This window comes from Zootoca vivipara, chromosome 3 (assembly GCF_965207765.1).
Source record: "Zootoca vivipara chromosome 3, rZooViv2.hap1.1, whole genome shotgun sequence".
In the NCBI taxonomy this organism is placed as follows: domain Eukaryota; kingdom Metazoa; phylum Chordata; class Lepidosauria; order Squamata; family Lacertidae; genus Zootoca; species Zootoca vivipara.
This window is the reverse complement of record NC_142586.1, coordinates 91,786,861-91,814,759: the sequence shown is the minus strand read 5'-3', so window position 1 is coordinate 91,814,759 and position 27,899 is coordinate 91,786,861. Positions and strand designations below refer to the sequence as shown.

At 42.8% G+C, this 27,899-nt stretch overlaps 1 protein-coding gene across 1 annotated transcript; it reads left to right on the top strand.

The window, feature by feature from the left end:
• On the top strand, positions 1 to 27,530 carry RRP15 (ribosomal RNA processing 15 homolog). The gene is made up of 5 exons (XM_035111354.3): positions 1 to 81; positions 5,929 to 6,185; positions 9,569 to 9,666; positions 11,616 to 11,817; positions 26,919 to 27,530. Exons 1-5 carry the CDS (start codon positions 15 to 17, stop codon positions 27,078 to 27,080), a joined length of 786 nt encoding a protein of 261 aa, XP_034967245.1. The 5' UTR covers positions 1 to 14; the 3' UTR covers positions 27,081 to 27,530.
• The last annotated feature ends 369 nt before the right edge of the window (positions 27,531 to 27,899 follow it).

The window sequence follows — 27,899 nt, the reverse complement described above, 5'->3', positions numbered from 1 at the left end:
ATACCGAGGGCAAGATGGCCGCTGCCATGGCGGGTTCACGTGGGGAGGCCGAGGCTGCCGGAGCCGAAGTCGAAGAGAGCGGTAACGGGCGCGAGGACCCTGTTTGCGCTGGGTGGGGAACCCCGGTGGTGGAAGGGGGTGGCAGCCAGGTGTTGTAAAGGGAGAAGTTACGGGGCGCGTGGATGGGCAGCGGTGGAGAAACTCGCTCCTCTGCACCGCCGGAGAGTGGAATGGGGCGAAAGTGCCTGGGATCAAGTACGGTCTTCGCCCCACTTCCTCGTTCCCTTTGTTTCTACGCCTCATTCTTGCTTTCTACACAGTTCCGTGTTCTTCTCTCCCACTGTTGTATGCTGGTTTCCAGTGCTCCCCCCCTTCTTTTAAAAAATGTTTAGGGGCACTCTCGTTTTGACTCAAGAAAATCACCATTTTATAGTTCAAATCGGGGAAAATAAATACAGTAAATGGACAAAAGTACCGGTACAAAGATTCACAAAATGTTATGCTTCCCCCCAGAAAAAACAACAACCCACTGCTGGTTTCATTTCTGTGCCTAACGCGAACTTGTTATCCAGGATGCCTGAATCTTGATCTTCGTTGTCTTTTCTAAGCTTCCTGGATTATGTGGTGCAGCAAACAAGAACAAAAACCTGCTAGCCTATTTGCAAAGCTTGAACAGGGTCGGGTATGGTTTCAAATTGGATCGGGGATCACGTGTTGAGATTTGGATTCCAGGGAGTTGGACTAGATGAGCCTTGGAGGACCGTTCAATTCTATGACAACCCCCCCCCCCTAGATAAGATTGCTATGTATTTACCCTCCCCGTTCTTCATATACCCCTTTTCTATCTCTCTCTCAGCACACTTGGAGAGACAGCACCCACTATGCTGTGGGGAGTGGAAGGAGAAAGAACAGTAGGATGGCTTTCTCTGAATAGCAGGGAACAGTAATGAGCTTTCCTTTCCTTAATGATGCAGCCTTGTTATTGCTCTGGTTCATATCCTCATTATGTAGAAATAGAAATCACTTTGGGAGACAGAATCTGATGACTTGGGTCAATTTTTAGACCTTTAAATTATTTGTACTATTATTTATTTATTTATTATTACTGATGAAGTTGAAAGCCTTTAGATTTCACACATTTTTTTACTGGACAAAAATGGAGCATCACTCAAGTGTCAGCTACGAAAAGTAAGGGTAGTTGCAAATAGAAGATCACCCAGTGTGTTATTGGCTTATATATTGGCCCAATAGCACTGCAGTAGCCAGTGTCAAAGAGATTTAGTCCTTGTTAAAAACTTAACTAGCTAGTTTAGGACTGTTTTACACCTTACAAAATTTTGATATGAAAGGTGATATAGAGTGGAACAAGTGAAGACAAATTTGGTGTGTGATTGTGTACTGATCCTATAACTTAGAATCCAAGAATGATAGAGTTGGAAGGGACCCCGAGGGTTATCTGTTCGAACCCCTGATTTTTATTCTGCAGTCTTGTACCCATTTGGGAGTTAAACTCCATGGAACACAATGGGAATTACTCCTTGATAGGTTTGTATAGGATCATGCCATCAGACATGCAGTTGTGTTGTACAGACAGTTATCTACACAAAGGACAGTTTGCTGTGAGGAAAGAATTCTGGACTAGGTGGGCCTTTGCTCTGATCCAGCTGGCCTCTTCTCATGTTTTTTATATACTTGTGATCTTGAACATGCTTTCTATACAAGTGCTTTACTCCTTTATAGCTGAGGCTGGCATCTACTTAAGTGATATCACCTGATGCTTGGCAAATTACAGTCTGTCAAATGGTGATAAGAAATACCTCTACGCTAAGGATAATTGGGATTAAGGGCTTGAAAGCATGTACTGCAATCTAGAAATAATGGTGAAACTCCTGAGTTAACTTTGTCCTAGGTCAGGGGATGTTTTTTGGCTGCTGATAAATCGGCATCCTGTTGTGAATTTATTAACTGAGCCAGGAACTGCTTGTACTTGCCAATATTGAACTTCAGCTGCTGAGGAAATGATTTTATTGTGCTTATGAATATATTTGTACTGCTCAGCTGCAGTGAGTAAAATAGGCAAATTCTTACAGTCCATTTTTGGGTTGTCACTTTCCACATTTCTGTGATTGGGGGGGGGGGGTTGGCCTGAATAAAAGTATTACAAACATGAGGACTTAGCAGTTTTTTTTCTTAAGGCCCAACACATATTGTTTTTATGCTAATCTTTGTACATAAGTGCAGATGCAGAATTAATCTGATGCTCTTTCACTAGAATGAAACTCATTTAATATTTTTGAACTGGCAAAATGCTCTCTCCCACATCCTCTTTGAATGTCAAAGGTGGATTAGTGGTTAATTTGGTTTGGTTTTGGTGGCCGGCTAGTGTTAGTCTGCATACTCTGTACTTCATAGAGATGGATGAGGTCATTCAATGTTATCAGATGCTAAGCAGTGTTTTTCATATCTACTTTTGGACAGATTGACAGTAGTCTACAGTACTGTATTTGAATTTTAGTAGGTACCTTGTAAGCAAGCTTTCACCTTGGGTATTGGAGGGACTTTGTTCCCTGATGATTGACAAGTAAATATCATCACAGGATAATATGGACAATTGATACTTTGTTCTCTGAAAACATAGCATACATAATAGGTCAGGCACATCATGTAGAGTGCTGTGTTACTCAGACTTGCATATGTTGTTGGTAGCCAGAAATTGATGAGAAAATGTTATTGATGGGAGTGGCTGGGATGTTATTGATGGGAGTACCCAACCATATGGGCAGGGTATAAATAATACAATTATTATTATTATTATTACTGCATTGTCACTTTAACATCTCTTGTGGCAGATGTCTGTCAGCCAGTTCAGAGACTGAAAGTGCTATCTGCTATATATTGTGGGAGCAAATTCTGTGCCATGTGCCAAAGTACAGTACAGTGGTACCTCGGTTTATGAACACAATTGGTTCCGGAAGTCTGTTCATAAACTGAAGCGTTCATAAACTGAAGCGAACTTTCCCATTGAAAGTAATGGAAAGTGGATTAATCCGTTCCAGACGGTCCGCGGAGTAACCGTTCATAAATTGAAGCGAACTTTTCCATTGAAAGTAATGGAAAGTGGATTAATCCGTTCCAGACGGGTCCGCGAAGTACTTAAACTGAAGCGTTCATAAACTGAAACATGGGTGTAATTGGTTTCGGAAGTCTGTTCATAAACTGAAGCGTTCATAAACTGAAGCGAACTTTCCCATTAGAAGTAATGGAAAGTGAATTAATCCGTTCCAGATGGGTCCGCGGCGTTCATAAACTGAAAATTCATAAACCGAGGTGTTCATAAACCGAGGTTCCACTGTACATTCTTCTGCCCATCATTTGTTGTAGAATGACTGAGGTTTGTTTGAGAATTAGAGTTGATTAAACATGAACTGTGTTTAGTCTTTTCTGAAATAATGTTAGCTAAGGGTTGTAAGGATTTTGATTGGTGGTAGGCTGTGGCTGATACTGCCAGCTACTTAATCTGTTAAAAAAACAAGAAAGCTGTACCAAAGTGTATTGAAAGGTGTTTTGGCTGTCTTTTCAGCCTGCTTCCCTGTGGGGTTTTCTGAAACTATTGGGTGGGAAGAGCAGTAAGAAAATGTGTCCTAGTAATCTTTTCTCTTTTCCCAATGGGCTGCTGGATGTTTTCTTCCCCTTATCAACCACTAACAAACTATAAATTCTTACAGCCTGGTCAACTAAATTCTTACAACATAGATGTAGTAGCCTTAGCTTTATTCCTTTAAGAGGTATCAGAATAGAAGGGATGGACAATTACAGCAGAGTGAAGCCTCAGATTATCTTCTCTGTATGGAGGAAATACCAGTGACCGTTTTAATCAAACTTGCACCAAGTGAAATCAGAGGTACACTTGGCATGTACCGTATATGCTGAATTGGCTTGTATCACATGCTTATTTTAATCTATCTTGATTTTGGCATTTCAACACTAGATGTCAGTGTTGTGATTGTAATCTCTTTAAATAAACCAGAAACACGTTTCCCCCCTCAAATGTGTTGCTCTTACCCAAAACATTAATTCCATAATAAAGTATTGGGGTTTTGTTGATTCTTCTGCCATGACTTCTGAAATCTTTGTTCTGAAAAGGATTTTGTGTTTGTTTTTATTTTGCATGATGTGGATCCTCATATTTTCTCAATTTGCTGCAAATAGTTTTTTTGCAGGTTAGTTACAGCAGGAAGTGGTGACTGGTCCTTTGAATTCCAGTAACTTGGGACAAATTATCCTTGGTTAAAGATGCTGTCCAAGTAGCAAGGAACTGGGCATACCTCCTCTCAGGGTGAATTGCAGTTTAAATCATGATTTAACAGCAAGGAGACAGGCCAATTTCTATTGTCTTATTAAATAAAGGTTCCTGTGGATAGTTTTGTAATGGTGCAAATTTGACCACTAAACAAAATAGCTTACTGGAGAATTACTTGCACTATTGTTTCATTTTTACAACCAGCCACTACATTTCTTTGTTGTGTGGTATGTGTTAATTTTACATGGTTTGCTTTTCTACCTCTAGAGAGAATATCTTTTAAATGTTTCCAAATACAGTTGTACCTTGGAAATCAAACGGAATCCGTTCTGGAAGTCCATTCGACTTCCAAAACGTTTGGAAACCAAAGTGCTGCTTCTGATTGGCTGCAAAAAGCTCCTGCAGCCAGTTGGAAGCCATGGAAGCCCTGTCAGATGTTTGGCTTCCAAAAATAGTTCGCAAACCAGAACAGTCACTTCCAGGTTTGCAGCATTTGGGAGCCAAACCGTTTGGGAACTAAGCTGTTCCAAAAACCAAGGTATGACTGGGATAGGGCTAGAGAACTTCAGACCTGGGGGCCAAATACACAGCCTCTTTTTCTGCCCTTAGGAACACTCTCCTCCATAACTCTGCTTTGCATCCTAAGCATCTTTGCCTGGCTGGAATGTGCCCTAGAGTTCTGCCTCTTGCTTGTTTGGATGGAGGGTAGAGAGGGGTGTGGGTAGAAGCCAGTCTATTGTACAAAGGCAAAACTCACATTCACCTCTCTGCCCACTTTTGCCTGGCATGTGCCCCCAGGAAGCTTGTCCAGAATAGAAGTGGCCTTGGGTATTGCAGCCAAGGCAAAGCCTAGGAATATAGGAACCCTGAGCACTGGAAAACTTTACTTTCTCTTCCTCTTGCCAGAGTTGCTCCATTTTGCTGGTGCAATCCCACCCTCACAAAAACAGAACGCAAAGAAAACATTACAAAACCCTGTGAGTGACAGGTTGAAGCACTTTCTGAGTAGTTGCTGAACAAACTCGAACACTTTATTTATTTTTAGGTGAACATGAAATACCTGGCTGTGCTTGGGTGGTAGGTGGAAGTTTATCATGTATTAAGAAGTAATCTGATTGGTTCGTCATTTGTGGAGAAAACCCTTCCTTATCTCAGTGTATGTAATAGAGACATTGGTTCTGTTTAGAGATGAACTTTAGGACTAACACACTTATCTAAGATGGTTTTAAATTAGTCATAGAATCATAGTTAAGGGAAGGGACCATGAGGGACATTAGTCCAAACCCCTGCAATACAGGATTATTTTTGCCCAATGTGGGGCTCGAACCCATGACCCTGGGATTAAGAGCCTCATGCTCTTACCAACTGAGCTATCCCATTGTATTGGTATCCCAAATCTATTAGAAATATGAAGGGTTGCAGCCAAAGCTCTACAATTGCAACTCTGCAAGTGTAGTGGGACTTCGCCTTCCTCTTCTCCTGCTTTGTGCCCCTAAAATCTGCTCCAGTTCCCCCCAGGGACTGCGGAGGAACGTTCCCTCTGGCAAATAAAGGTATCTTGCTAGAAAACGAAGACCGTTGCATACATGCTCATTGAGTTTGATTTTTCTCCACTGCTCTTCTTTTAGGTTCTGAGTGCAGCTCAGGCATTCCAGAGGACAGCTTCTCTTCAGGGGGTGAAGAACTTGATGGCGATGATGAGGATGAGCCTCAGACCCCAGACACGAAAGCCAAAGATGCTGGAAATGCTGGCTGGGCTGATGCCATGGCAAAAGTGCTCAGTAAGAAAGTTCCCCAGAGTAAGCCCACCATACTGGTTAAAAACAAAGAGCGGGATAGGGAACGAGAGAAGGAAAAGCAGGAGAGGCTGGAGAAGAGGAGAAAGGTAAGGAAGCAGATGCAACATTATGATACCATACATTATGTCTTCCATAAAAACAGTCCTCCCCTTTAGCATTTATTCACACTAACTCTCAGTAGCCAGATTGCTAACCTTTTGCAGGCAGTGATTTATGAAAGGTCAGTTTGAGAGACACCTCTGGGTTCCTATGAAGCTTGCGCTCTGTGCATATGCTTTGGCGTGTCATGGTAGGGATCACTAGTGTGCTCCAAGGGTAAAAAAAAGCAGCCGAAACATAAGCAAAGTTATGCTTGTGCAGGAGTTCAAAGCTCATTGGAGGAGCAAGTTTGCTCCCTAGCTGCTGACCTGGGACCATGCCCGCAATTTACTAAAAGTACCATCTGAATTCAACCTCAGACTGTTGATTCCATCTCAGTTAGCATATTAGCACTGGGAAAACCGAAACTGGGACGAGTTCTGGCAAGTTATCTATGCAGAATGAACATGTCACTCAAAACAGATGATGCATACTCAACCTTTGCATTGTTGTGTCTCAGAGTCCAGGAAGGAACAGGCCCCTCCCCTCAATAAGCCAACTCCTAAATCAGAATTCAAAGCACTGGTTGGCACTTTTGTGATTTAAAGTTATTTATTGTTTGAAGGATGCTGGTTCCTGGCCCTGTAAATGAGCCAATAATTTGTGTAGTACTACATTTTAGGCCCGGGGTTTGCATGGTTCCTGGTCCTTACGGCTGACAGTGCTCCCTGTGTCAAAGTGTAAAATTTTGGGAAGCAGTGCTTTTCTGGGAGTTAATAAGACATGCTTAGGTCACTGCTGATTCACCTGGTGAACAAGGTACTAGTCTCTTTTGAAAGACACTTAGGTTTTCCACTCTGTTGATGACAGTGATAAGGTGGGCTACAATTCTTGGGTCTGGTGTTTCACATCTTTTAATGACTGGACAGTGGTGCTGTATAAACTGAACTGATTTATATGGTGTGATTCATTACCCAAGTAAGCCAGGGTACCAAGTAAGCCAGCTGCTCTTACTTGGTATGAATCTAATGAAGCTCTAATGTGTATTGAAACGGCTTCATTTCAATACCACTGTGTTACCAGACCACAGCTGCTTTACTTACTCCCGATATTTTCGGATGAAAATGTAAGGCTATAATATAGGATCTATTCAGTCACTGTTTGCTCTCTGAATCTGGTTTTATCAGATAAATATGTGGGGTACCACAAATTGGTGGTGTGCTGTTAGTCTATAAACTGATTTGTTCATCATGAGATAAACTTGAAACAGCCTGCCTTTTATTGATTCCATGCTGATGGAAAACTAAAATAGGGTTAGCTGTTTGATCAGAGGCCAGAGCGTAGTCATCAAGACATGAATTCATAGCGGTCTGCCTGGAATTATAAAGATAAGAGTTTTCTATAACTTCATAAAAAGAGGCTGTGGGTAATGGAGACTTAGTGTTAAGAGGGTTCAAACAATGTTAACTTGCTGTTCAATTGTTTTAAGAAGCATGACAGTCGGTTTTGCTAAAGTAGAGTCCGGGGAAAGGTAGGATAATAAACATAGATGTGTGTGTTTGTGTGTGTATGAAATTGCTGTCGATAAAGATAGGAACCGTGATTGGGTTTGGTTTTCGTGTCTAAATCAAGAAATCTTTACACACTGAAGCTGGTTTCTTTTTCTCACTAAACATTGGGCTATCTCAAAATATAATACCGTAAATCCCAGTCTTAATCTTCATAAGTAAAGTGCTACGTTATTAAAATGAAGTGGGAAATGTCTCCAGTATTCCAAAAATCATGATAACGCTCTTTATCTCTAATTGACAAGCTTCTGCATATTTGCTTTGGAACTGCAGCTAAGACATCTGCATATTGGCATTGAAGCTGTCTGCTCTCTCATGTAAAGCATAAACTCCAGTTTTAACTGTAAATAATTACTGGAAAACAATTGGTTCATGTTATATTAAATATGTAACTCTCTCTCTCAAGTGTTACACATTTAATATAAACTTTTAGCAAGCTGATTTAACTGTTGTGTTAAAGTTGAAGTCTGGCTGTATGAAGAAGTTTGATGGCTCCACCCTACTTAAAAATGGCAATCCTTTTATTTTTGAAAAACTAACTGCATTTGTTCTGAGCTATGTTAAACAACTTTAAAAGTGTCTGACAAAATAGCGGATGAACTGAGAAACGTTTTGGCATCAGTAAGACAGGTGGATTTCAAAACAGACACTGGGAGTTGAGTATTGGAAGGAAGTATCTTCTCTGTCACACCTCCTTAAAAGTTGAAGAAAGGTCTGGACAATAGCTAAGCATAGCTATAGTATGTATCATACTCCAATTTAAAGTTGTGTGCATCTAGAACAGGCATGTCCAAAGTCCATTTCAGGGGTCTAATCTGGCCCCTGTGGCAGTTTATTTCCTGGGATAAAAAACTTCAGTCCTAAAAAAAGCTCAACAACTTCAATCCTAGGCAACAACTTTGGTTGGCCCTCACGGCCCTTCACTTCATCAAATCTGGCCCTCTTTGAAAAAAGTTTGGACACCACTGATCTAGAAGCTTCTTTGCTTCTAGTGTCTTAGGCTTGGATGGTTGTACCATTGGAATGATTTCTAGTCTCGGATATTGTTCAAGGTTCCCCATAAAATGCAATAGTCACATATATTGTCAGAGTACTGAGGTTGCTCATTTGCTCCCAAAACATTTAGAGTCTGAATACAAGGTCACTATCACTGGGCACCACTGCTTATTTGCGGGCAAACTTACTCAAGTCATTCTTGAAGAGCTGCCCTGTATATTATTCATCTGTGGTGGCCAGATGGTGCTGCAAACCATCTGGGAAGGGGGTAATGCCCCACAAATGAGTTGGGACCTGCATACCCTTCAACTCTAGTTTAGAATTCATTTCATAAGAGGCTATGCTCTAAGTTAACTATTTCAACCTTGCAGATCAGCTTTAAACATTAACTTGCCCAGGATAAATGGTTCAAAGTAGGTGTGATGTTGTTTGACTGAGTTTCTTTGTTCTTGGTGAGAACAAATAATCGCCTGCCTGGGTGAGCACCCAAAGGTCCTGGTCACACTGCAGTTGTTGACTTTGACTGGCAGGAGAACTCAACGCCCAGAACATCCCTGCTCAGGAATCCGCTTGATCCATTGGTTCTATTGTAGTTGGAAAGGTTCACTGGAGAGCCTGTTATGTGAAAATCCACACCACTGACCTGTTGGGCCTATTGCTTGGCACTAGAGGAATGATGCTGTTAAGCGTAGTTGTATTCTCCCCATCCTCACCTAACGTCGTCCTACATGATTTATCAACTCGGTTTTCTTAAGAAATATCTATATGTGCATGCTGCATTTTTAAAATGCCTAATGCTCTTTCACATAACAATATTTATGATGCAGCTTGATAAAAAGCGGGAGTGGGAAATGATGTGCAGAGTGAAGCCAGATGTTGCGAAAGACAGAGAAATGGAGAGAAGCCTTCAGAGAATTGCCACGAGGTAAGAGTGTGTGTTTGGGCTTTTGAAAACAGATCTAAAGGCATGCCTGAGTAATCTGCTTCTAATCAAATTGAACTCTTAAGAAGTGACTCGTGGGAGTCAAATGATTTATACCTAGTTCTGTCTCGTACAGTATCAAGTTCAACAAAAGATTTCAGAAGTCTTATGAAAGCTTAAAATTTGGACAAGACTATAACGTGTTAAGTGTTCGCCCAGCAGGAGTTCTGGGCCTGAGCTCATCGTTTTTGTTAATTCCATACTTAGAAAATACACAGATCAATCACTTCTCCCACTCTTTGTATTTCTCTAAAGTGCATTCACCAAAACTCGCTGTTCTTGCGGTCAGATTACTGTCTTGCATTAACCTAGCATTGCACCACATGGCTCTGGTCTAGCACATAACCAGTGCATTTTCTTGATCATATCAGTGGGCTTGTTTTTGACATCCTTACCTCCACAGAGACTGCTTTAAAAGCTTGCCTCTGAACTTTGCGGAGGTGGGTGTGCTAAGTCATTGGCTGACTCCTCTGGTATGTCCCAGAACCTAGTGTCACACTTTTCAGTTTGTTTACTACTTGTTGGTTCCGAGTTCCTTTTCCCTTCTGCTTCTGTCATTTTTGCGTGCACTGACCCTTAGCAGGAATAAAAGCATTTTGATAATTTATCCAGTGTGCATACACACACCTGACAGGTTGCATAGACATGCACACAGATACTCTGCCAGTGTGTGCACTCCATGCCAAGAAGAGAGGTTTTGCATGAAGCAAATGCCTTTTCTGTGCTGACTCTGCTTACAGAGCCAAGGGGTTCTTTGATTTTTCTGTCCTCAGAGGAAGATGCGACTTGCGTCTTGACTTAAGTACAGGAGGATGCAGCTAATAACAGCTACTTCTCTCAGACCAAGGGAGATGGTAAAAAAAAACTCTGCTTGAGATTCCTCTGGAATGTGAGGGAGGCATCCACCCTTCTTCCAGTAATTGCTAAAACGTGGGACCAATAACTTTTACTAAGTCTTTTCTCAAACTGGGTGCCACAGAAGGCCACCTGGTTCCCAGAAATGGGGGGAAAGTGAAGAGGCACTAAAACAATAGGGGAGGTGACCCCCACGGTGCACTGAAAATATGTCGTTTATGAATTAAGCCCAGTGTTCTTCGATAACAGTTACCCAGGGGCACTATAAAAGGAGGAGATGAATCCTGTGTATCCATGTAAATCGTTTCAGGAATAAGACATTTTTATAGGCCATCTGAAAGATACTGTAAAATACTGAGAATAATTCCACACAACCTACTGGACAAAAGTGTTGGAAATGAGGCTTAGTTCCGTCGCAGCAAACAGCACACAAACCAAACTCACTAACACAAAATGGGCATCAACAGCCTGGTTCATAGGACACTTTGCTAATGGTAGGAATATTCCTTGCTTTTTCTATAGGGCCACGTCATTTTTTGTGGCAATACTGGTCCGTGGGTTTGGTTAAGGTTACAAGCAAGCCTGAAGATACCGATGCTCATGGCACACAAGTAGCATGGGATTGTGATGTCTCTTAATTTGATTTTCCTTAACATGGTGCTACTCTCCAAGCGCAAACTGGTGTGTGGTGTTAAACTGGGCTTAGAATGTTTACTGGATGCTTGAAGGAGTACACATTGTTGCCGTCACAAATTGGGGGCCAAGGTCTCTTAGCCTTTGGGTCGGTGACTGTATGCGGTGTCCTGACATTTCACTGTTCTTTGACTTTACGAAAAGTGCATAATTTGGATCCCTTTTGGCTTTTGAATTGTGTTTTAAACCCACTTGCGTTCCGACTTATTACCCTGACTCCTCTTGTTGTTACTTTGTGTGTCTGGTGCAGTGGGGCTGAGGAGACGCTTTATCAAAGCCATGCTACCTAGGAGGTGTGGCAATGAAACAACAGGTGCCTAACCACTCCTCCTTTCATCTGCCAGGGGAGTCGTTCAGTTATTTAATGCTGTCCGGAAGCATCAACAGAACGTCAGTGAGAAGGTGAAAGAAGCAGGGAGTTCCGAAAGAAAACGGGCAAAATTGATCTCCTCCGTTTCAAAGAGAGACTTTATCAACGTATTGAGAGGAATGGAAGGGATGGAAACGGAGCAAAAAGCTGCCAGGAAGACCTTGAAAAGCGAACAGGTAGGCGCCACTTCTTGGAGCAGTTGTTCTAATGTGGCAGAGTGACCCATTCAACTTGTGTCTTTGTGTAATTTTGCTCTCCTGGCTTCAAATGATTATGGAACTTTTTCGGTGTCAGGTAAGTTACTGCTTGAATGTTATTCAAAGTTTTGGAAGCTATATAGCCTGTCTGGGGAACCTTAGGCCTTCCAGATTTGCTGAACTAAGACTCCCGTCAGCCACAGAAAGCTTGGCCAGCAAAGATGAGGGTTCAGCAACACCTGGAGGGCCCAAGGTTCCCCAGACATGCTGTGTTTCATGACCCTTGCTGCTGACTTTTAGAGAGTGCTGGATTCTGCAGTTGCAGTACCCCTGACAGATGGCAGTCTAGCTTGGATACCTCCAGGAAAGTAAAGCCCACCATTTCCCAAGGCGGTCTAGTCATAGCTGCCAAGTTATCCCTTTTTTAAAGGGATTTTCCCTTATGCTGAATAGGCTTCCTCGCGAGAAAAGGGAAAACTTGGCAGCTATGGGTCTAGTCCACTCTCGAAGAGCTCTTACAGATTCAGTTGCTAAGGTTTTCCCTAAGCAAAGTCCTTATCTCGTTCACATTTTTGTTTTGCCCTCCTTGGGGTCTGGATAGCGTTGAATGGGCTTGGTGGGGCAATGGAACTTAGAAGAACACAGCCATTGACACCAAATGCCCCACTGGAAGTTACCGCTTCACATTTTCAATAGAGTCCTGGGTATCTTCTTTTGGAGCATCTTAAGGAGAGATGAACATATTCAGTACTGCTAACTTTCTAAGACAGATTTCCCCCTTTTGGTCCTTCAGTGTTTAGTCTTGGACAGATTTTTTTTTCTGGGAAATGGTATTGAAATTTGAGTTAGAAACTATGTCAGCACTTGCAGGAAACCTTGGCGCTCTCATCTTGGTTGAAGAGGAAAAAGGAGATCTTATGGCAGCATTGTTCTAACTCCAAGCTACCATCTCTGCTTTCAAGTGGTCCACTTTATCCCCTATTGTCCTTCTCTGCACATCTTTGCGACATGCATTGGCTGAGTTCAGGCATAATGCCAAGCCATAGTTAAGAAGCCAAACGATGGTGCTTATCTGAATTGTTTCCTATTTGCTCATCATTCAGCTTCGTTAGTTCACTCCCATCTCCATCTGCAGTAGCCTCATGAGCTGGAGCAGTGGCCCTAAACAAGCTTATCAGTGATCTGTCAATTCAAACATAAAAGTATACCACAGCTTATCCTAGCTTCAAGCCATGCTTTGAGTTCGATAGCTCCAAATGTGAGTAGGCTCACAATCAGACATTATGGAACTACAGTTTAAAACAGGCATAAGCAAACTCCGGCCCTCCAGATGTTTGGGACTACAATTCCCATCATCCCTTGCTAACAGGACCAGTGGTCAGGGATGATGGGAATTGTAGTCCTAAACATCTGGAGGGCCGGAGTTTGCCTATGCCTGGTTTAAAATAAGCAAATCATGAGTTTGTGTTGCGTATCAACCCAGCCTCTGTCAACCACTCTTGCTATGGATACTTGACTGATGGGCCATTGATCTGAACCAGAAGGACTGTTTACATTCTGTATATTAAGACTGTTGAAAACTTGAAACAACAGGTTGGAGGTTAGAAATTCTGTCTTTCCTACATTTCATCTGGTACTTACCATTACCTGTGGTGGGCTTGTGAATGACTTGGTTCTGGGGCTGACCTCAGAATGACATTTGTTCACACTGATTTGAATTGGGGAGAGACTTTACCTGCAGTGTTTTAGTTTTCATGAAAAGTTCTGCCGAGTTACCTGTGTTCCAGCCCAGCTCCAGGGTTCCTGCCGACACAAGAATTCCTTCCGAGAGGAATCTGCTTTTAAAAAGTCGTTCAAGGGCAAAGATGTTGGATCAGTCATATTTGAAAGGGAGCAGGACTTGGGGTTTCGGAATCTAGAATTTCAGAAGCTGCATGTTTATAATGCATATTTGTGTTCATGCTTGAACTTTGTGCTCGCTAGTGGGTGGAATACTTCTCTTGGCCCCATTCCATTGGAGTTAACTAAGCGCTTTCCTGTGCCAGCAAGAAATACTTTAATCAGTTGGGAGACAACAGTTTGTCATGCGTTCTTTGTTTAGTGTGCTTTCGGGAAGCATGCCGAAACACTCCGTGGCATGAAGAGCCCTCTGAATTTCACGCAAGTGTACGATTAAAGTATTTTAAAAATTCATTGGGTAATAAGAGTAACTTAGACTGTCGCCAAGTGTTCCATTTCTCCTTAAATCTGCCCGGCTTGCTTGATTTCAAAGGCTGGAAAAATTAGAATAATAAGCTTGATGTTGTAATAGAAGCTCTCCAGTGCTGCTGTTCGTAATCTGTTGGTACACAGAAACTTAAAACTGACTTACAGGGCGTGTTGCATAGCTAGCTAGTACTGTGGTCAGAGTTGGTGCTTTGGTTGCTGATGGAGCAGGTCTTGTCACTAAAAATCATTGAGGTTGGGTGGGAAGGCAGGCCAGGAGCTATGTGGAAGTAAGGAGGGGGTAATATGCAAGAGTGGCCTAGCCAAGGAGAATGAAACCCATGCCATTATGGTATATTGGGGGGGGCGGGACTGGGCAGGCTCCCATTTGGGAGGGTCTTCACTCTCCTTTTGCCTGGAGTACTTGCAGAATGAGAAGAGAACAAGCTCCTCTTGTGAAGTCGTGTGTGTGTGTGTGTGTGTGTGTGTGTGTGTTCGTGTTCAGTTTTACTGTGGGTTAAATGGAGACTGCGCACAACTCGGCAGTATATGCAGGTGTGCTGTGAACAGTATCTAGCCAATATGCATAGTTGCCAAGCAGAGACTCCTGTGATTTGACTAGGCCCCATACATATCTTACCCGCAGAACTGATGAGCGAAACGGGCGCTGGAGGACGTCTTGTTTCTGTACGGCTGAAATGTCCTGGTTGTCTTTTTGCATGGTAAAAAGTATGATGTGGGGTGTTTGGTTCTCTCCCCACCCCCCGCCTGGTAGGTATTTCAGGAAATCAATTTTGGATGGCAGAAGCTTTTGTCAGCTTCCCAAACCTAACATCTGATACCTTCCCCTCAACCCCTTAGTTGAAATAATGTTATAAAGCTGGTGCGGAGGTGTGCGAAATCCTGGATTTTTAGATCATATGCATTTGCGGCAAAATCTGCCTTTACAGTAATGCCTTGGTATTTGTGGCTATTCTCTCCCCCCCCCCTTTTCACTTCCTGCAACTTTTTGAACTCTAAATCTCTTCCTACTATTCAACTAAACCAACTTGGGGGGGGGGTTGCCATGCAGCTCTCAGTCAAGGCTGGCTTTGGTTTTGCTTTTGTTCCCCACCCTTCACCTTCTAAAGAAATAAATGGGAATTGAAATGTTTAGCATCAGATAGGAACTTGACCTCAGAACACAAATATTTGTGGATGGGGGGTATTTGGGGGACATGTGTATTAAGCGTTCCTTCCTTAAGGATTTCTGCAGCCTTTATGTGACAGGTAGGTTGTTAATGCATTGAGTGGAACCGCGAAAGATGGAATTTGCATGAATATCTCTAGGGTAATCAGTTTGCAATGGATAAATACTGTCAATGTATTAATTGGGGGGGTTATTAAGCTTGATTGTGGCCATAGATCAGAGAGAGGTGGGGAACACAAAATTTCCTCTGGCTCTATGAAATGAGTAGATGTCAGAACTGTGCACATTTTTGTGCTATGCATTGCCAAAAGTGTGCACCACCACTTTGTGTCCTTTGTGTGGGAATGCCTATAAATGTGTGGTTATTAGGTTTCTAAACTGCTTTGAGCAGATCTCTCTCTCTCTCTCTCTCTCTTTTTAACCTGGCAAATCCAGCTTTGGAAAGCAAGTTTTAATTAAACTTGAAAAGTTTTAATTGAACTTGAAGAACAAATGCTCTGGTAGGCCAACTTGTAAGTGTCGATATTCCAAGGCCACAGGGAAGGAATCTTATCAGTTCCTACACTATGGTAGCTTAAGGTCAGCCACAGGTCATTCAGAAGCCCTCGTCATGATGAAAGGATTTATTTTGCCTCTCCAGTATGACACTGCCTGCTCAGCAGTACACACCATCGCCTGAACTGTCGTGTGGGCAGCAGATGTGCTCCTGATCAAACCTTGAAACAGAGAGCAAGACCTCTCCAGTGCCTGCGATTCTGTATAGCTTTCCTAAGTAACTGCATGCTGTAGGTTAGACCTGCTTTGCTTGTGTTCAAGCATACACCTTATCTCACCACGTTCTCAAAGTAGCACATGCGATCCTTAGAGAACAGAGCATGCTATAACGCAGAATTCTTCAACCTTGGGCCCCAGATGTTGTTGGCTTCTAGGTCCCATGATCCAATGCCAGCTTTGCCCAGCATTGATGGGGCAATGGGAGTTGTCCCACACCATCTGGGGACCCAAAGTTGAAGAGAGCGGCACAAGCAGGATCTGAAGTAGTTGAACACCACCCTCGCTGCCTAAGTGCCTTGTTTTTTATTTAATAGAGGAATTTAATGCCATGGAGGGTACATTCCTAGGAAGGGTTTGTGGTACATCTTCCTCGCTACATTGTGAGCTGGATTTTTTTGGGGGGGTCTTTTTGAAGCTTTTGGCGTTCTACAACTGCAAAAGATGTAAGGCAGATCTTTACATGAAGCGGAATAAGGTGGTAATATCCCAAAGTTTGGGAAGTGTGGGAAGTTTCCCTGCCTAAAATTGTATGCAGCTAGAAAGCCAGCATTTTGTGTGTGTGTGTGTGTTTTGGGGGGGGAACCACAGTCTGATTTCCTTCCCCACCCCTGCTTACAATCTGATACCGTCTTTATCGTGCCACCTAATTTTGCTGCTTCTGCAGATCCTGTGCATGCTTGTTCACGTTCTCCAGCTGAGAAGGGTTTTCCTATCGCCTGTCTCCTCTACAGCTGCAGTGAGGTTTCACGGTCTGGTGTTTAAAAAGTTGTTCATGCTTCTTTTAAAAACTGTAGCCCTCTCTGCAGATTTTGTGTGCTCAGATGGGAGTAATTATTTTTTTGAACAGGATCCAAGGACTTTGCCTTTCATATCATTAACGGTTTATCAAAGTATTTCTTAATCCTCGCCGAACCTGCTGACTTTTGTAATATATTTTTTTCCTCTCTCCAAGGTACACAATGCTTGTTTCTGGGCAGGATCTTGTGGTCTCTGCCCTCTTCCCATCTTCCTTATCTGGAAAGCCTGCTTGGAGAAGGCAGCAGGGCTTGTTTGTGCTGCACTACTTAGAGTGTGGTAGCAGTGAGGGGTGGCAGGCTTGGAACATTTGTATTCTCAGCGTTGAGTTGAGTTATTCTGAGCATGGCCTCTCACATAGGCATAATGGGGACATTGAGTCTACTCTGAGTATATCTTTATTGGATGTTCCCCAGTACTTGAAGGGTTTTATCTCCACTGCTCCAGTGCCCACTGTAGGGCCAGCCAGGAATACCAACCCTGCCTTGGACCCCTTTGCACAGGGAGTACTAAGATACAATCTTCTGGGAGATAGAGGATGAGCACCAGCGTGGTTTTGGAGGGAGATAATGCAAGAACTTGGCAGGCTGCGCCGTACTGTTGATTTCTACACTGCCCCTCTTCCACTGAGGCTAGATGCAAGATGCAGAGTCTCCCTCCCTACTGGTCAGGATCTTGCTCCCTTGTTCATCATAATGCATCCCCTCTGCAATTGGGAAAAGTCTTGTGTTTTTGCTCCCCTTGCTCCTGCAGTTGTGTTGTACGTCTGCATATCTGCACTCTGTAGTCAGGCTGCGTCCAAGTCCGCACTAAGGAGACACTTGGGGAGAGGAGCAGTTAAAAAGCTCCTCTGTGCTTTTTAAAAGTTTGTTATGCGAAGTGTAGCTGAACCTCATATATCCTAACAATTCTTGTGCAAAAGTGGAGGTGCCTCTGCTGGGTGGCTCTGCTAGAAGCACTGTAGCTGCTTGTCTGCATACCAGAATCTCCCTCTGCTATTATAATATATGAGCTAGGGAGACGTTTGGAACGTGTTAAGTAGCCCGAAGAACAGGACTGCATTGTAGAAACTTGCAACAGAAAAAAAACACCCCGTATTAAATCATAGTGGTGATAAATCAACAATTACATGACCTGTTTTGTGCATGTGTTCATATGTAATGCAGGACCTTAAATTAACAACCAGTACTATCCATTGTGTTGAAATATCTTGCAAGGGGATCTCGGGTTGTTACCTTATTTCCCCCTGGTATTGCTGCCAGAATGGTTTTTTTGTTTTTGTTTTTTATTTAAATATAAAAATGGTATATAAAATAACTTGGAACAACCTGTGATACACACCTTTTTATCTAGTACATGTATTATGCACAGACATCTAATTCAATTAGGACTGCTTTATTGAACTTTAGAAGCATGATAGTCACAGATATTTTATTTGAGTTTTAACTTGACAGCATTGTACTAACAGCTTCTGTTATTCCTGTGGTCATGATTGTCTCGGATGCTCATTCACCTGCACTACCTCTCATTTAGGCTCCCCCAACCCTAAGCTGTCTTTTACATTGAAGTTGAAAATGGCACCATTCAGGTCTTTGTTGAGCCACATTGTTGTGGACTACCATGACCATAGTAAATTCTGAAATATAAACTTCCTAAGCTTTCGTTAGGTATCTTTTTAATTCCAAATTGACTTCTAGCTTTGGACTCAGTTGTATAGAATAGACAGCGTGCCTTTTTCTTGCAGAACGTTGCCTCCAGATTTCTTCAGGGTTTTGGAAATGTGTTAAGCAATGTGGAATGAAAGTCCTTGGTAATGAAGATGTGACTTTACCCCCCCCCCCCCTGTTAAGAAAGTGGTCAGGAAAGGGCATTTCCTAGCAAACCAGTCAGAAGAAGATGGGAAGGAAGGAGGATGCCTCTCTCTCTTCCCCTGCTCCTTAGCTCGTGGTGCATCGAGCTGTATTTGTCCTCGTTTGTGAGACTTTGCACCCACCATCCTGTTGCTTTTCAGTAGCCAGCCTGCTGCTATCAGAGCCTCATGTTTAACCATCAGTAAGCAGTGCACCTTGGGAAGCAGTTTTGCTTTTATTGTGTGTGTGTGTGTTTGTGTGCCTTATTGAGCTTGCATCTTAGTAACAACCTGGAAAGATCATAGAGGCTTTGGAATTAACTGGCAAATCGCAGTCCAAGCTTTTTTATATGGTCCATATCACAGTTTAGGAATTGGTACAGAATGGCCAGGATTTGGCAGGCTCTTCTCCAGTGAGGCCAAGGGCTAAGCTAGCATAAAAATGGGTTCTTTCCGATAGACGGTCTGATCTTTCCAGGTCGGGATTAAGATGTTCAACAAAGCATTACGCCTTCGTTAACCCTACCTGGCTCATGAACAGAGAATTTAGACCCTAGTACTGCCAGTCTCTCAACTGGCTCTGTACATATTCCCCTAATAAGAAGTGCATTCTTAAAAGTAGGGGGAATTCTACAGAGAATCTTGGTCTATTGAAAACATCTCAAGTTTAGTGATGCAGATTTAAGTTAATAAGTGTTTTTTTTCCCCTTTATAGAACAATGAAGCTTTTCTGCCCCAGTACTAATTGTATATATTTTCGAACATGGAATCCCAGGGGTGGAACAGCGCTGAACACTGGCGGGTCACATGGAAATTATCTGGCAATGTTGCAAATCTCATAGAGCCATGGGACTGAAAAGGATAATTAGGACCCTGCTTCTAAGGCCCCTCCAGGTTAATTTGCAGGTGCAATTTGCCACTTGTCTGCTCATTGAGTTGTAGTTTGAAAGCCACTGTAGCTGCTGCTGCTTAACTAGCTGCTTTGACGTGACTTTATGCATGCTCATTTCTATAATTCTACTGCCGTTTTGTTGTTCAAAGTAAAGTTCTGTAGGCTGGAAAGCAGTCTAGTTTTATCCCTGTTTATTCAGAAGCAAATCCTGTCGATCTGTTAGTGCCCTGGAATTCAGCAGCTTGGACTGGGGCACTGGAGGCTGATTCCGTAGGGCCAGTGGGGCACTGCCCCACCAAACACATTCTGCCCTCGATTTCTACCTGCCTGACTCCTTGCAACCAGGTCAAGGGGGTGGCACTGCCCATCGGCATCCTGCTCCTTGGGCTCAGTATTGACTTTGTAGAGGAGGAAGCGGGGAAAACCAGGGCACCAACCACTACTGGGCTGGAAGTAGGAAAACATGAGTCATTTACCCATTTTTATGTATGTGCTGAATATCTGACCTGATTAAATGAGCCGCCACTGACGTGTACCAGTGCATAAACCAGGGGAGTAGAGGAGAGATGGTATTGGGCCGTCGCTGAATCCTGAATGCCAAAAATGGAACAGTCAGCAGCTGGAGAGGAATAGTATTGGAAGCAACTGAATCTGTCAGTTTGATTGTGCAGAGTTTCTGTATGCTATACATTTAAAGCAGCATGGTGTGAAAGTGGCCATTGCCTCCGTGTCAAAGAACTGCTATAGAAACTGTGCACATTCCAGCTGATAAGGAGTGAATGTGGCCAGGGAAAAACTCTGTCATAAGCAAGGTAGATGGGATGAAACTGGGAGTAAGTAAGGTTGCACCCAAAGGCCTGATGTTAATTGTGGTGTCCACTATTTGTATCATGCTTTAGCTTACCCTGCCAGATCAGACAAAAGACCTGTCTATCAAAGCATCCTGTTTCCTACAGTGGGAGACTAGATACTTTGGGAAAGCACCCCAGGCGGGCGGTGAGCACGATATCCCTGACTTGCTACAATTCCCTATTGACTGGTATTCAGAGGCAGGCTTCCTCTGATCCTAGAAGTGCTGTATGGCCCATTGATGCCCTCCGTGCATTTTTCTGATTAAGTGCTGGGCTTAAGATTGCAGGAGCTTCATCCTTGGTCAGTGTCAACCTGAGGCATGTGTTTATTCACATGGTTTGAAACAGAACCCAAGTGAGGCTGTTAAATATTGGGTGTACATGGAGACAGGTTGCCTTCCTTGGGTGGTCCCCCAGCAAAGACTCAGAAAGCGAACCTGTAATTCCACAGCTCTGTGGCTAATTAAAGCAGGACAAACACAACACTTCTGTGTGCTGGAGATGAAGTTATCCAGAATAGAATGGAGACCAGGTGCTGTAAACAAGTCTCTGCAATGTTTGCTTACTGGGAATGCTTTCCAGCAGCTGCAGCAGAACCTCCTGATTAAGAGCTGCTGATGGGACTGTGGGTGTTCAATTGTGTACATCATTTTTCACATTTTGAGTTTTGAAGCCAGTATAACTTGCTGCTTGGGTTTTGTTCCAAGGCAGCAGTGGCCAATTTCATCACCCACCCACCAATTGAAATTGCACAGTCTACAGAGAGGACTGGAGTTTATTTTCAGTATGGCTCTCAACTGACTGAAGCCTTTTTTTTAAAATGATTATTACTTGCCTTTGCTTAAATCTAAATGCATTTTGCATATTTCCAAAGCTGCAATGCCCCTTTGAGGCCCTAGAGGGATTTTTGTTTCTTCATCGTAGAAATTCTAAACGACCTGATAAACCAAAGTTGCCAGATGAAAGAAATAAATGTCTTTAATATTCCTCCTCATTTTGGGGACCTGTGATGTACAGTAATTATTACAGTAATGCACCAAAGTCACAATGGCTTAAGAATGAAGCAAGTTCAAGTCCTATCAGACAGCATTAGGGAACACTTAAATGCTGTATTTAAGTGGCGCTATGGGTTAATCCACAGAGCCTAGGGCTTGCCGATCAGAAGGTTGGCGGTTCGAATTTCCGCGACGGGGTGAGCTCCCGTTGCTCGGTCCCAGCTCCTGCCAACCTAGCAGTTCGAAAGCACGTCAAAGTGCAAGTAGATAAATAGGTACTGCTACAGCGGGAAGGTAAATGGCGTTTCCGTGTGCTCTGGTTCACCAGAAGCGGCTTTGTCATGCTGGCCACATGACCCGGAAGCTGTACGCCGGCTCCCTCGGCCAATAACGCGAGATGAGCGCTGCAACCCCAGAGTCGGTCATGACTGGACCTAATGGTCAGGGGTCCCTTTACCTTTAAATGCTGTATTGCCATTGATTCCCACTGTGCACTGTTTGCTTCAGTTACCTATTTTTACTGAGGAGGGGGGTGGGTGAGGGAGGTCAAGTTTGTTCCTGATGTGCAATATACATGGTAGCTACAAATGCAGATGGGAAGGAAAAGCCATCTTAAGATTTACTTTAAATCTCCTTTTGCTATGAAGGAGAGATGCTAAGTCAATATAGCTGGGAAAGTAATGCCCTTTTCGGTCTCAGTCCCATTGATTCATAGGGAGCTTAAATGTTAGAGCTTGCAGTGGTTGTATTTAGCCATTCTCTGTATATAGCGTTCTCTCAATGTCCCAGCTGATGTCTTTGCCTATCAAAAACTCAATTTGTTTTTACACCCAAAGACTGCTCATGCGATCAAGAATTAAAGCAGGGAAAATGGGTAGAAGCTCGCTTGTGCTGTGGCTTGGCAAATTCAGTGACAGGAGAATTCCTAGGTAAATTCTCAGCTTCAAAGTTTGGCCACAATCCTGTGCAAGGCCAAATGAAGATTTTACATACCTAACTAGACAAGTCACAAGCCCACCCTCCACCCCAAAATTTTGGGGGGATGAAGCTTTGAATGCTTTACAATGATTCACATTCAGCCACCCTGTAAGAATTGCAGTGCCCCAACTAGGAACCCCCAACTTGTCTCTATTTTTATTTTACTAATTGAGCTTGGACTGCCAATATGTTTCTACTAAATGGAGATTAGTTTGCCCTTGTAAATGAGTCCTCAGAGTAATGAGCAAAAAGCTAGTGCAAAACATGTTTACTTGTAAGTCCTTTTGATTTCAGTACAAGAGCTTAAGTTTGCCGTTTCTAAGAAGTATTTCTCACATACACGTTGGACTGGTTGGGAAGCAACAATAAACAATGGTTTGTTATGAGCACCAGTCTTGGGATTTCGGCCCTCCATTGTGCTCTGTGTGTATGAGGAGAGGAGAGGCAAAGCTTCTGCTTCTGGTGTAGAAGAAACTGCAGTTTCTTCCACCAGAAGCAGGCCTTTGATGCAAGGATAATGTTAGTAAATAAGACAAGACTACCCAGTCCCCATTGAAATTTACAATTTTTTTGCTTTGCACCAATGAAGCAAACGTGGAAGACCAGTCACCTTCTTTTCTGGGTGGGTGAGGAATTTTGCACACTATTACTTCAGCCGTATGATTGTATTATTCTTATTACAAAAAAGCAAAAAGAAGTGCCTACCGCTATGTAGGTGCCTATGTAGATGTGGGGGTTTGTGAATATACACACCTCTGCACTGCTGTGCCAAGATACAAATTGTTTTGGCTTCTCAGGAATGTGCCATTTTGGAAGGCAAGGAATGTAGGCCTTGGCTTAATAAGGTAGAATTAAAGTTGCATCATGTTGCAGGTGCCAGGAATAAGTTTGTTAGAGGAAGTTGGATTCTGGCATTGGATAATACGTTTTTGCAGAGGGAGAGTCGATGTGAGCTAATTGCTAATCATGTAGACAAGGACCTTATTGTGTTCTTTGGACTCTCTTCTCTTTTAGGAGAACTGGGTCAGAATCGATTCACATGTTGTCCCTTGGGGTGAAGTCAATGTGCACATCAGATGTGCTGATTTGTGTTTGTGGGCTTTTGAGTTTTAAAAATATGTTAGGTGGCCCACAGTGCTTCTCTGTCTATAGGTGTCCTCCCGCAAGACAAATTTTCCATATGGCTGTCACTTCCACGTAGAAAATCACATATACTCTTCATATACACAGTGATGTATGAAAGGGGCATATTTTGCTATGTAGATGTGGTACAGAAACCCAGGACTTCTCACTTTACATATAGCAGATCAGTGTTAGAAATTCAGATATATAAGCTAGATGCCAAATAGCTCCTTAAACCAAGGTTACAGTCACCCAAATAGAATGTCTAGTTGCCATTTGGGGGCAAGACGGCTCTAAAGCCTTATTTTTCAAATGTTTGACTGACTGTGATTGATTATCAGTTAAACATCTGGCTACTTCAGATGACAACCCTTGAGAACTAAAAGAAGAAAAAAGTCACTTTATCCAGGGACAGTCCACATACCTATTGGCCTATTCCTACCCCCTTCTTCTTAATGGTGACACAGACAATTCCATGAGCACCTTAGAGGCCAACAAAGTTTGTCATTGGTATGAGCTTTCGTGTGCATGCACACTTCTTCAGATACACTGAAACAGAAGTCACCAGGTGCTTATATATAGTGAGAGGGTGGGAAGGGGTATTACTTCCTCCTCGTGGTGGGAGTGGGTGATTGAATTAACACTGGATCTCTGTAAATTTTCTTTGGTAAATGTTTATTAAAAAGAAAGCGCTAAAATGCCTTGTTGATGCAATAGCACTGCAGTCCTATATGTGTCTATCTAGAAATAAGCTCCATTGAATTCAGTGGGATTTATCCCCACGTAATTGTATATAGGAATGCTAACTAAATTTGTTAAGCCACAGGTCACGTTGAGCTTTTGCTGCAAAGGCTATCATAGCTATGCTTTAGTATGCTACTGCTTGAATTGTAGCCACCACAAAGTGGTGCTGTTGCACTGTAGAAAATGTCCTTTTTTCTTCTTCATTCTCAAATAACGGACAACTAGTGAAGTTCTAAATCCTCAGTGAAAACCAAACTCCGCATCTCTCTTCTGTCTCTTTTATACCTTCTCAAAGTAGCCTCATACTAGCTGCTTCCAAATTACCAGTGTATTGCTATCCAGATATGAACTTGTTGAACAACAACAACAACAACCACATGACAGCTTTCTGCTATGGATGATAGACAATTAAGTCATACTCTGAATAGACCCACTGAAATCAGTGGGTCTCCTCTGAGTGACTACCGTCAGATATTTCCCCATATGACTGGCTCACACCAAGGAGGCTTTTAGGTAACTAACCAGATACGCTAAATGTTAACTTTGGGGTGAGTTGTTTGTTTCAGGGCTTTATGAAACCCATGTTTTGTGTTGGTGAAATGTGCCAGGAAATATCTTAATGAAGCTGTATCTTGAGAGTAATAAAAGAGAGGCAGCTTGGATTGCCACATAGAAGTCTTTTTTAAAGACACTGTTTCCTGAGTTAACTATAAATTAATCCATGGGGGTGGGGAGAGGTCAAAGTGCACCATGCCATGCTCGTAGCCTGTCTGAAAATAGCCAGCACTCTTTCTACTTAAGCATCCAATGCTTTGTCCTTGCACGCACCTTGTTTGCAGATATAAAATGAAGCCGGTCCTCAGTTCACATGTATTTTGAAATCTCTTGGAATGACACAGAGTTGGGAGTTGCATGCATGATCCGAAAGCTTTTTAACTTGATCCACCAAGAGAGATTTGGGGGAGATGTCGTTGTGCATTCCTGTACACTCTGCAGCGCTCTGTGCTTTCCTGTAGATCCCAGATGTAGTTTTTGCGTTCAGCTGCTAGTCCTCGAGTGCTGAGAGATTAAGTGACGTATGTCATGCATGAGCCAGCCCTCGGATTACTACTAAAACGCTGCATTTCTTACAGATGTCAAAATAAGCGCTCTAACATGTTTGATAATGGAGTATGCTGTAAACTATTTACTGAAGAAGTCTCCGGTTAAACATCTTTAGTTTTTAGAGGTGGGAATCACCCGTATTTGGGGATTCACGGAGCTTATGTGATTGCCATACAATGCCAAGCACTCTTGGATGAGGGCTGAGTCTCTAGAGCCATTTCTTGTAGGATTTAGGCCTGCTTTTGGTCACCTCCAGGGACCAAGACCACCAGGAGTTTGCGTGCAATTCTCCTCGGTAGCTTTAAATGCAATTGACCACGGTATCCTATGGCTTGGAATTTGAAGCACCATTTTCAAGTGCTTTTGTTCAGTGGCCTCTTCCAAAAGATGTGCTGGCAGACTGTTGTTCTTCTACTCATGTTTTGGTGTCTCCCTGGTGGGTGGTTCACCCTGTTCTTGACAGGGTTGTACTACCCCAAAAAGGGGCTGCCTGCCTGGGGGTGTTCCAGCATTGTCAGTGAGGGCACATGTTGCCTCTGTAGGCCAGGATGCCTTTCACCAGCTTAGGTTGGCAGGCATGCCAGGTACAGGTCTGCTTTGGGTAGATATAGCCCAACTTCAGTGTTCTATGTTCTTCTGATAACCTATGTTTCAGTAACCTGCTGGTTGGGCTACTACATGGGGCTGCCATCAGGCATCATGATCGGTTTGTAGCAGTGCTTTGTCAGCTCTGCAAGCTCCCAGTCTGGGTTTAGTTGACTTCAGGACTGTGAAGGACTCCCTGCTAAAACCTTCAGTAGAGGCACGTCTTCTCTGAGTACCTCCACTCTATGGGGTGTCATGAGTAAGCTACTGGAGAAAGGACCATTTTGGTGCTTCTTTGACTTACTGATTTTCTTGCTTTTAAGATGGTTTGCTTACGTACATTAATTTCTTTTTTAAATTGGATCTTGGGCCTTTCTTTTGTAAGCTCTAGCCATGTGAGTAGGTGTCGGTTGTGAGCCAAGTAAGGTGGGGTTTGAGTGAAGCTATTAATAATAGTAATTTATATTACTAGTTACAGGTAGGTAGCCGTGTTGGTCTGACATAGTCAAAACAAAACAAAACAAATCCTTCCAGTAGCACCTTAGGGACCAACTAAGTTTGTCATAGGTATGAGCTTTCGTGTGCATGCACTTCTTCACATTTCATGCCACCCATATGACTGGGTTGTCCTCTGGATGGCTTGCAACAGATTAGAAAACCACAGTAAAGCATCAAACATTAAAAACTTCCCCATACAGGGCTGGCTTTGGATGTCTTCTAAAGTCAGATAGTTGTTTAGTACCATGACATCTGAGAGGAGGGCGGTCCACTGCCGTGGGTGAGAGACTACTGTGATACTAAGAAGGCCCTCTGCCTGGGAATGCTTTCATTACTTTTTAAATATTTCCATTACTTTTTAAAGCAAGATCCATGTAGGGACCAGGTAGCATATCTGTAATTCTAAATATAGTCAGTCTTGGATGCTTCCAGTTAAGGTAACTTAATTTGCTTCTGCTTGATATTACCATTCACACTCTTCTCCTTTCCCAACCCTCAGGATGAATCTAGATCGGAAGAGGGACCGGCCTGGAGTATATTGCGAGACGACTTCATGATGGGAGCTTCCATGAAAGACTGGGATAAACAGAGTGATGGGGAAAACGCTGTTGGAGAAGACAGTGGAATCAAGGAGGAGAGTGAAAGTGACTCAGACCGTTGAAATCCAAAGCGGTTCAAAAACTAGTGGGTTTTTTTGGGGTGGTGGTTAATATAAAGATTCTTGTTCAAGGAAGGATGCCTTTTTTCTTACAGACGGTCTCTTTGAAGGTTGAAGGGAAACTTGTTTTAACAAAGCATCGTCCAACAATCCTGAAATCTCTAAAGATGTCTAATTTATACATATTTCCAAAACAAAGCTGTATAGTCAAAACAGCAGCACCTGCCCAGTCGGAAAAAGGGAGGGTTTTTTGCCAAGGTCTCTATGAGTTTAAATATTAACATGATGCTTGCATTTCCACCTCTCTGTTTGTAACTTGGCTAGGTGTTTATCAGTTCATAAAATAAAACAGTGAACTACCCTTACCATGTAAAATTATTTGCTTCTATAGAGACTTAACCTTTCTTGGCTTCAAAGGGCTTTGTAGGTAATAAAGCAACCATTAATGTGTGATTTTGGTCTCTGAGCGTTGATATAACTGGAGACGACCATGAAAACTTAATTTTAAAAGGAGGTGGAAAAGCCAGGAAATGTAGCCATACTGTGTCCTCTCCTTTTTCCATATGTGTGTTTGTGTGTGGAGGGGGTAATGGCTTTGAATTCTCTTTAATTTATTAAGTTTGCACTCTGAAAGTTAATTGAAATTTGAGATACCAAGGCTGGGATCCAGAGGATTGTGTAACTAATTCCATGCACCCAGGGAGACTTTGGGATTTCTATGCTACGTGATGCATCCCTTTAGAAGCCGATTGGAGTTTCAAAAACAATTTGTTGCGAAACAACTGTTTTTGTGTTTCTTTTCGAAAGCTTTGTTGGGTAAAT